The 8,856-nt window shown below is 46.2% G+C and overlaps 2 protein-coding genes and 1 pseudogene across 2 annotated transcripts; 1 reads left to right on the top strand and 2 right to left on the bottom strand.

The window, feature by feature from the left end:
* Positions 1-888: 888 nt before the first annotated feature.
* LOC120702343 (60S ribosomal protein L9-like) lies at positions 889-2,703 on the top strand. The gene is made up of 3 exons (XM_039986107.1): positions 889-1,399; positions 1,530-1,652; positions 2,350-2,703. Exons 1-3 carry the CDS (start codon positions 1,037-1,039, stop codon positions 2,434-2,436), a joined length of 573 nt encoding a protein of 190 aa, XP_039842041.1. The 5' UTR covers positions 889-1,036; the 3' UTR covers positions 2,437-2,703.
* A 206-nt stretch (positions 2,704-2,909) lies between these two features.
* LOC120702344 lies at positions 2,910-4,587 on the bottom strand (annotated as a pseudogene).
* Positions 4,588-5,744: 1,157 nt separating this feature from the next.
* Positions 5,745-8,672, bottom strand: LOC120702342 (deubiquitinase DESI2-like). Its single transcript, XM_039986106.1, has 4 exons — positions 8,437-8,672; positions 7,368-7,629; positions 7,127-7,194; positions 5,745-6,678 (listed from the first exon to the last, which is right to left on the bottom strand). The coding sequence occupies exons 1-4, from the start codon at positions 8,563-8,565 to the stop codon at positions 6,352-6,354; spliced, it is 786 nt and encodes a 261-aa protein (XP_039842040.1). The 5' UTR covers positions 8,566-8,672; the 3' UTR covers positions 5,745-6,351.
* Between the last annotated feature and the right edge of the window lie 184 nt (positions 8,673-8,856).

The following is an 8,856-nucleotide window of genomic DNA, read 5'->3' as shown; positions in this document are numbered from 1 at the left end:
CCCCAAAGCACATAACCTTTTTGTACATGCTGATATTTATTTATTAGCATGGTTATTAAATTTTCTAAAAAGACAAGTAGTTTTATGTTTTCTTTTGCCTCAAGTTTAACTTTTTTTTATTTTCAAAATTACATGCAATGCCCCTCCACTCCATTTAAAATTATAGTTTTCTTTAGTGTCATAGGCCTTGTTTGGATGCGCGCTAGAATCCTAGCGCTAGAAGAGAATTTTTCCCGCATGAAGGACTGAATGAAGTTTATTTGCAAAATTTTTTTAGGGATGGGTGTAACTTTTGGCGACGAATCTAATGACGGCAATTAATCGATGATTTGCTACAGTGATGCTACAGTAATCATCCTCTAATCGCACGGTCAAAGGCCTCGTTAGATTTTTCAGGGTCACTAGCGCGGGAGTTCTAAAGTTGGTTTTATAAACTGATTTTATTTGACACCGTAATAAACAGTCAAAATGTCACTATTCACTAGCACGCTAGAAAACCAAACAAGGCCATAATATGTCAAACTTCTCTAGTTTTGAGTACGTTCATATAAAATATAATAGCATCTCTGCAATACGAAATTACTACGTGATCAAGACATATTTGATGGTGGATTCAATGAAACTAATTTGATGCTGTAGATGTTGATACCTTTTTTAATATAAATTTGATTATTTTCTTATTGCAAGTTACATTGGCAGGCCACAAGATTCAGCCCCTTCCCATAGCAAGAAAGCCCCTTTCCTGATGGGGGGCCTTTGCTCACCGGCCCACCCGTAGGATTTGAGGCCCATTACTCTGAGCAGAGGCCCAGGCCCAGGCAACCAAACCCTAAGAAGCCGCCGTGGATCCGACGGCGGGGATTGCCCGATCATCAAACTACAAAACCCTAAGGGTCCGACCTTGTTGTATAAAAGGCTACTCCTCTCCGCGCCGCCGTTCCTTCCTTCGAACACACAACACAAACCCTCCCCTCGCCTCCGCCGCCCCGCCGCCGCCGAGGAGGAGGAGGAGGAAGAAGCACAAGCGCCGGCCAAGATGAAGACCATTCTGGCGTCGGAGACGATGGACATCCCGGAGGAGGTGACGGTGAAGGTGGCCGCCAAGGTGGTGACGGTGGAGGGCCCCCGCGGGAAGCTCACCCGCAACTTCAAGCACCTCAACCTCGACTTCCAGCTGCAGGAGGGCGGCCGCAAGCTCAAGGTCGACGCCTGGTTCGGCACCCGCCGCACCATGGCCGCCATCCGCACAGCCATCTCCCACGTCCAGAACCTCATCACCGGCGTCACCAAGGGATACCGCTACAAGATGAGGTTCGTCTACGCCCACTTCCCCATCAACGCCTCCATCACCAACGCCAACACCGCCATCGAGATCAGGAACTTCCTGGGAGAGAAGAAGGTAATTGCTAACTAGTCCGTCGATCCATCTTTTAGATCTTTCATTCATTCCTGCGGCGGACCAGATCTGACGATGTCATGCCATGTGTTGCTCTAACTGGTTGGTTGCTCGGTCCTTCGATCATCCTCAGGTCCGGAAGGTGGACATGCTTGAGGGTGTGACCATCTTGCGCTCCGAGAAGGTCAAGGATGAGCTCATCCTCGACGGCAACGACATCGAGCTCGTCTCCCGCTCTGCCGCCCTCATCAACCAGGTGATCATCCCCTTTCTATCTTCCTCGTGCCGCGGTGCTCCGTGCTTTATTAGATGTACTTTGATTTGATGAAATAGGCCATGATAGCTGTGCTCTCTCCTGCTATATAGCTTTGTGATGAAACTACTGCTGTGGATGTAGCTAAAATTATAGGAATCAGGTGTTGCAGAGTTTCGTTCCAGTGCCTTGCTAGTTTTGGGCTTTGAAATAATGAAATGCGTATTCACAAAAGGCAGTTTTAAGTTTGTGTCACTAGTGCTCTCACAAGAAACTACTACTGCAGTCCCACATTTCTGAGATTTGTAAGTATCGATTATCCATGTTGAACAATTGTGGCTGCTGAATTTACGATTCATTGTTGTAAGGCTTCATGTCATCATGTGTTTGGTAGTAAGTAGTGCACACTTGATGGCCTAAAGACTCTTCAGGTTTTGTCTTAGTGCATCCTTGGATGGAAAATACCAAGTCACCTATTCAATAAATTCAGTGAGCTCTGTTATGCATGATGTGGTATTTTAGAACCAGTAAACAATGTTTTTTTTATCACATTATTACTACATGAAGCTGGTACAAGAACAGTCTGGACTTGTATCATGACTTTACTAGTATTGTTGATTGTTCTATAAATCACGCTATTACTGATGATTGCTGTCCAGTTTGTTCACGTTGCTGAATCAAGTTATATGTTTTTCAACAGAAATGCCATGTGAAGAACAAGGATATCAGAAAGTTCTTGGATGGCATCTACGTCAGTGACAAGGGTGCCATTAATGAGGAGCAGTGAGCTTCATTATCTGCCTAGTCATTAGTTAAAAATGCCTGGAGACGGTCCTCAAGTGCTGTTTCTGTATGCTGTGTTTCTATCATCCTTTGGGTTGAAATTTTCTGAGACTGAATTTTGTACTGGGTTAGGATGTGTTATGGAGCATGCTATCTTATCCTACATATCTTCGCTTCATCTCTGTTTTAACAGTCTGAACCTTGTTTTTCATCCCCTAAATATAGTTGACTGCAAGCATTCGTGGTTGAAACAAAGATGAGATTTTGTTAATCTGCATTTGTTTATTCACTCGCCACCTGCTAAGCTATTATGGACCTTTGCTCTGTTAAATCCACTTTGAAAAGGTCATCAAACCCAGGAAATGTTTGGCCCATTCTTTGTGAGATGGGCAAGAGCTCATGAAATTGGATGCTCTTGATGCTCTGGTGGAACACTTATAAGTAACTTTTGTTTCCAGTATTGTGCAAATTGGAAGGTGAGAGGTTTCATATTTCGTATGCATTTGATTCGTACTGACTTGGATGAATGTGTCCTAACAAACTTAAACTTCTTTCGCTGAATCTGATTATAACTCTATAAATCTCCATAGTAGTATGCGGTGCTTATAAGTCCAAAACTAACAAATGTGACCGGAAGCTGTGTCAGCCTGCCATGGCTAGCCTCGTCACATTCTTCTTAGCACGAACATGCCAAACTCGATGCCCAAGAAGGTGGCCACGGAGATTCCAAAGATGCCGACGAGGATGCCCGGCACAACGAGCGAGCTCCATCCTTTGGCCGTGGCCATGGCAGCCGCCGTGGTGGGCCAGCCAACGTTGGCGTTGGAGGCGATGAGCAGGGGCTTCCTCTCCAGCCCCATGAGCTTGCCGACGGCAAGCACGACGGCGGGGTGGATGGTCACCTGGAGCAGCGCGAAGGCGAAGACGCTGGGCGCCTTGGTGACGGCGTGATGACGTTGCCGTTGGCCCCGACGACGGCGAAGAAGAGCTGCATGAGGATGAGGGCCATGGTCTCGCCGGCCGGCGCGAGCTTGCCGAGCTGCCCGGGGAACGCCGTCGCCAGGAACACCACCAGCGCGGTGACGCAGGGCAGGGTGCCGCCCTGGAGGCCCAGCCGGCTGGTGATGGCCGACCCGGCCTTGCAGATGACGAAGGACAGCGCGATCGCCAGCCCGCCCGGTGAGCACCGAGAGGCGGCCGCCGTCCTCCTTGTGGCTGTCTGTGCCAGCCAGCATTCAGAGTCGAAATTCAGAGATACAGTAGCAGCAGGAGGAGCACAACAAACGTCTAACGGGGGCCGCTGCCTGTGAGTGGTGGTGTACCTACCTCTACCTTGACTAGCCGTCTTGGGTTCTGCCTGTATCTTTGATGCCAGGGAGAAGAGGGCCATGAAGTAGAGCGCCGAGATGAGGTTGTCTGCTGCGACGCCGGCGGCGAGAACAGATGGCGTGACGCCGAGAGCTTCAGAGATGGCAACGTAATTCACCGCTGTTGCAGTTGATGATCATGTGGTGAGTGAGATGATTGTGGAGTTGCAGCACACTAGTAGTATTACTTAGTGGGATTCAGTAAGAATGCAAGCAGTTACCTCCACCAATGTAGCTGCCCATGAGCGCGGCTGCGATCTTCCAGCTATCTTGGCCGATTACAGTTGCAACTACCGACAATTCAGACAAGCAGTAAACAGTGAGAAAACAGTTCGCATCATCTTGCGAGGCAAGAAAGAAACACCAAGCGAAGTGGGACAATTAACAAATCAAACTAGTATTATTCCTAGCTAATCCACCAGTGCTAGTGCTAGTGCTACTGCTACTGTGTGTGACAAATTGACACCAGATCCGATGAGGAAGGCCTTGAGGAGGTCGCCGGTGGTGCGTACGACGCGGCGGAGGTCGGCGCCGAGGAGCAGCAGCGGGACGGCGGCCGGCAGCAGGTACTCCATGACGGCGTCGTGCGCCGGCGCGCCGGGGGAGATGAGCCCCGCGGCCGTGGCTGCCAGGCCGGCCAGGATGCTGACCAGCGCCCCGCTGAGCGCGGCGCCCCACGGCATCTTCTCCTCGGACCTTGAGGCGTCATCGTTTCGTTTCGTCAGTATCATCTTCTTCCGGACATGAGCAGCAGTAATTAAGTGCTCGGTGCCGATACATACATACATACATACATACATACATACATACATACATACATACATACATACATACATACATACATACATACATACATACATACATACATACATACATACATACATACCTGTCCTTGTCACTTGATGAGCGTCCATCCATCCGTTCCACTAGTGTCCACCCAAGCTCACTGAGACACTAGGGCTGCTGCAAACTACAAGCCGGCCGGACTCTGCATCTGCCTTGTCACTTGGCGCCGGCCGCCAGATCCATTCTTGGCTTTGCTTTCTGCCTCTCTCTGTTTGCCTGCTTCCAAACGTTTGTTCGCCGGCGGTGCTGTGCACATCATCATCTCACATGTTTTTTTGTGTTTTCCCTTCATCCTTTCTCTTCTGTTGACGCGTCGTGTCCTTTTCATCCTGATTAGCAGAGCAGCAGTTGATGATTAAACGACCGATGAAACATGGCATAATGATGCAGCAGTATTGTGGCATCCGTCGCTTTGTATGAATGAAGACCAGAAACACGGCATCCCAGCATCATGCGTGCTTATACAAATTCCTCGTTGATCCTGGGAGACAGCCGTCCATGAATGAACGGGCGAATCCCAGAAAATGACGTGGTACTAGAACAGAGGACCAGCTGTCCAGGAAACTTCAGAGTGCAGGACCTTCAGCAGTCAAGGCCAATCAGCACCCTCTCACAGTCACAGGTAGGACTGCAACTGCCACAAAAAGAAGAAAAAAACCGTGGCACAACTAATGCAAATGATTAGCATGCCAAGATTGAGACATGCCTACGAGCCTTGCCTTGAAATGCTTGTCTTGTTCAGCGGCGAAAATACTCGGATTTGGCGACATGACAGGTTGGAACAAATTCTCGGTTCTTCGCAAGTTTGAGTTGAGATACACGCACATGACATCACAGGTGGCAAATGTCCTTGTGTCTAGCAGTGTTTATTCTGGTTTTGGACCTCAATCAGCTGCACAACAAGCCTCAACTGCACAAGGAACAGATATTCAGGGCATGGAGACATGCCAGGTTGTCAACAATTCTTTGCGTTTGGGATACACATACATGACATCACAGGCAGGTGCCAAATGGCGCAACTGACGAGCCAATCATTTGCCCTTCAGAAGATGCATACGTGTCTGCTCCAAGGGACACGTATGGACAACGCCAAGTCAAAGATTTGCAGATTCTCACATACACAGACAAACAGCACAATCATGACTCAAACATACATACATACCGGCAGAGTTTTATCATACCTACAGACACTGCAAGATTATTATAAGGAACAGCATTCTGTTGATGCTACACACAAACAAAGAATTCAGCTGTCATGTCTTGTATTCAGATATAAACTCCTCGAGGTCTATAAATAGATCACAGGAACAAAGATCAAGCATAGTGCAACCAAGCTCTCTAATATCTCACGCTACACTATTTGCTTCAAACTCTCCAGCAAAAAAGCACCTCATTCACTTCAACAAGATGGCCGAGAAAGGAAGCGCCGCTCATCTCATCACAGTTTACAGGGCTGAGAGGCAAAGGAGAGTTCGCCCGCTGCCACGGCGTGGACAGATTAAGCTCAAGATAGCGCATATTGTGGTGCACTCCATCGCATCTGCGCTTCTCAGGACCTTTTCACAGCTCCAGGTTCTCGATCAGAAATGAATGTGGCAAATTGTTAAGTTAGTTTCCTCTGTAGATTGCTCTCTGTGTAATATGTTTATCGGAAAAACGGCAGTATGTAGAGGTTGCTCCTCTCTCTGCATGTAATGGTGCGAGCTTCATGAATGATCCCGTGGTCCATTATTCTCACTTTTCATGTCCTGCTCCTGTGTTGCATCTTTAACTTGTCGGTCAGCATTGTCATCTGGTTCTGATTCACAATCAGAGCATTCGCTATCTGAACTATCTACACTGGCTAGACTCTTTGATGGCTTCATACTCATACCGACGATACTTCTGATCCATGTCCCCTCAAAAAGTGGATTTCTTGTTGAGGTTGACCCACCCGTATCCTCCGCATTCGATGAGCTGCTTGACGATGTGCCAGTCAGAAATGCTGAGGCCACTTTGCATGCAGTCACGATTTCCTTTTTTGCTTGTTTCAGCTGAGTGGAAAATAAAACATCGATCAAATTCAATGTGCCAGCCAATAAAACAACTACTTTTATTCAGGACAGTACTGCCAATGGATAAGGATTCTGCAATTTTTGGAAATACCAGCATACATTTCTTCAGATACTTAAGAAATACATTTTCAACATGATTTGGTAGAAACACACAGTTTTCTTTTAGATTCCCTATTTGCTATGTCCCTGCAGATAGCATGCAAATGCATTTTCGGGTGGTTCTTCGTGGGTTCATTTGTTTCAGTTTGATTAACATGATTTTAGAATTTAGTTGCTATTGAGTTTTCCAAGAGTGAGACACTGAAAAATAAATCTAGAAGATACACTTTACTTTGAGGGGAAATATATCAAACTCTATTGGTATAAAACTTGATGACAAAATTTCAAGAGAAAGCAGAAAATTAGCAGAAAATACCAGAACGTATACCTTCACCGCTGTAGTTTCAGCAACCTCTAGAGCAGCATCACCCGCATTTGCAAAGCGATTGATCCAACCTGCACATAATCCATCAGTCTCGAGTTGTAATGAAGTTTATTTTTTTTTTAAAAAAAAACATGATGCGGTTTCAGTTGAAACTAAAAGGAAGTTTGGATTTTAGCAGCCTGTACAGACAAGAAATGACCAAATAATTTTGGTTATGTACCAAACAGTAAGAAGTTGAAAGTACCTGGAAGTTTCGGCACTTCAAGCTTTTCACACAAGGTATTACAGAAGTGATTGCAATTTCTCGACAGGAGTTCATATGACTGTCCAGGCCACTCCCAGCTCAGTTCCCTTAGTATCTGATTCACTTTCAGAATACAGCAGTTTGTCTTCCCCAGAACTATGGACTCGCGATAAGTGTACATAGGATTTTTGCATGGGGGGCAGCTAAAAACCCCAGTGCCACGTTCGCAGTAGCCAAACGACCATTCTTCATCCCCGTAGACCTGTTAGTTGAGATGCTCAGGAGTTAATCAGGAATTCAGGGCTCATCTGACTAATAGAGTCTCAACAACAAGCATGAACATGAATACTCGGTAGCTAGAAATCCCATTGGAAATTTAGTCAGCACCATAATGGATGGCCTGTTTGGTAGGATGCATCAGTAAAATGTCATTATAGAGAGAAGGGAACCTTGCAATCAGTGTTTCCATTCTAGAGGGCCAGGAGGTAAGCCATTTCAGAAAAGCAGGAGAATGGTTGTATAAGAGTGCTTTTGCACAATTCGTTGCATCGTTGTTAAGCCAACACATAGTTATCTCTTTACCACAGGGCCGCATCTGCATTCAACCCTACTGATTTATGAAGTATCCAATTACCACTGAGATAACAGTTTCAGGTTCACTCTCTTCAAGGTGCAGGGTATCAAGCAAATTGGTGGCTACCAGTTACAGATATATTCAGTTCCTACTCTTGTCCTATCCAGTGACAAAACAAGCTAATTTCTTCAAACCATTAAGCTCATAATAAACCCAATGTGTACCACAACATTGAATTAAGATCTGAATATATATATATATATATATATATATATATATATATATATATATATATATATATATATATATATATATATATATATATATATATATATATCTCATCAGCCAGCGCCCCATATAAAAGAACCGATTTTTATCTTTCTAGAAGAGGAACCCGCTGCCATCAAGATCCAATCAATCTTTGGGGGCGCTGCGGAATCCCAAGAAGAGAAAGGATGAGGAGGGAATGAATTGGGAGCAATGGATGATGATGACCTGGATTGCGGTGTGGAAGATGCCACCGAGGCCGATGGCGTCCTTGAAGAAGCGGTTGATGTGGAGCACGGTGGTGTCGGAGCCGGCGTTGGCGACGTCGTAGACGTGGGCGACCACATCCTGGCCCATCCCCGGTGCGGCGCCTCGCCGCCGGAGATCACTTTTCGCCGGAGCGGATAACGGACCTGTGTGACGATCACGGAATGCGCCCGGGCAAGCCTGCACTTTTTGGTGGCGTCTTTCTGTTTTACGTTTTCGTTTTCGTTTCTTTTTCCGAGACCCTTTTTTTCCTCGCTCTGTTTGTTGCAGCTCCTAGTACTACTGTAGTACTCCAATATAAGCACTTCTAGGTTTAGTCCAAGATAAATTTGTTCAGTTTTAACTAATCAATATATTTGTATATATAAGCACTTCTAGGTT

This window comes from Panicum virgatum, chromosome 4K (genome assembly GCF_016808335.1).
Source record: "Panicum virgatum strain AP13 chromosome 4K, P.virgatum_v5, whole genome shotgun sequence".
NCBI classification, from domain to species: Eukaryota; Viridiplantae; Streptophyta; class Magnoliopsida; order Poales; family Poaceae; genus Panicum; species Panicum virgatum.
The sequence above is the reverse complement of the archived record's forward strand: the minus strand, read 5'-3'. Positions and strand labels throughout refer to the sequence as shown.

Coding starts and splice junctions, on each gene's coding strand:
- LOC120702343 (XM_039986107.1), top strand. CDS start 1,037: ATGAAGACCATTCTGGCGTCGGAGACGATGGACATCCCGGAGGAGGTG. Junction 1,400..1,529: donor ACTTCCTGGGAGAGAAGAAG/GTAATTGCTAAC, acceptor GATCATCCTCAG/GTCCGGAAGGTGGACATGCT. Junction 1,653..2,349: donor CTGCCGCCCTCATCAACCAG/GTGATCATCCCC, acceptor GTTTTTCAACAG/AAATGCCATGTGAAGAACAA.
- LOC120702342 (XM_039986106.1), bottom strand. CDS start 8,565: ATGGGCCAGGATGTGGTCGCCCACGTCTACGACGTCGCCAACGCCGGC. Junction 7,630..8,436: donor TCTTCCACACCGCAATCCAG/GTCATCATCATC, acceptor CTCAACTAACAG/GTCTACGGGGATGAAGAATG. Junction 7,195..7,367: donor TGAAGTGCCGAAACTTCCAG/GTACTTTCAACT, acceptor GATTATGTGCAG/GTTGGATCAATCGCTTTGCA.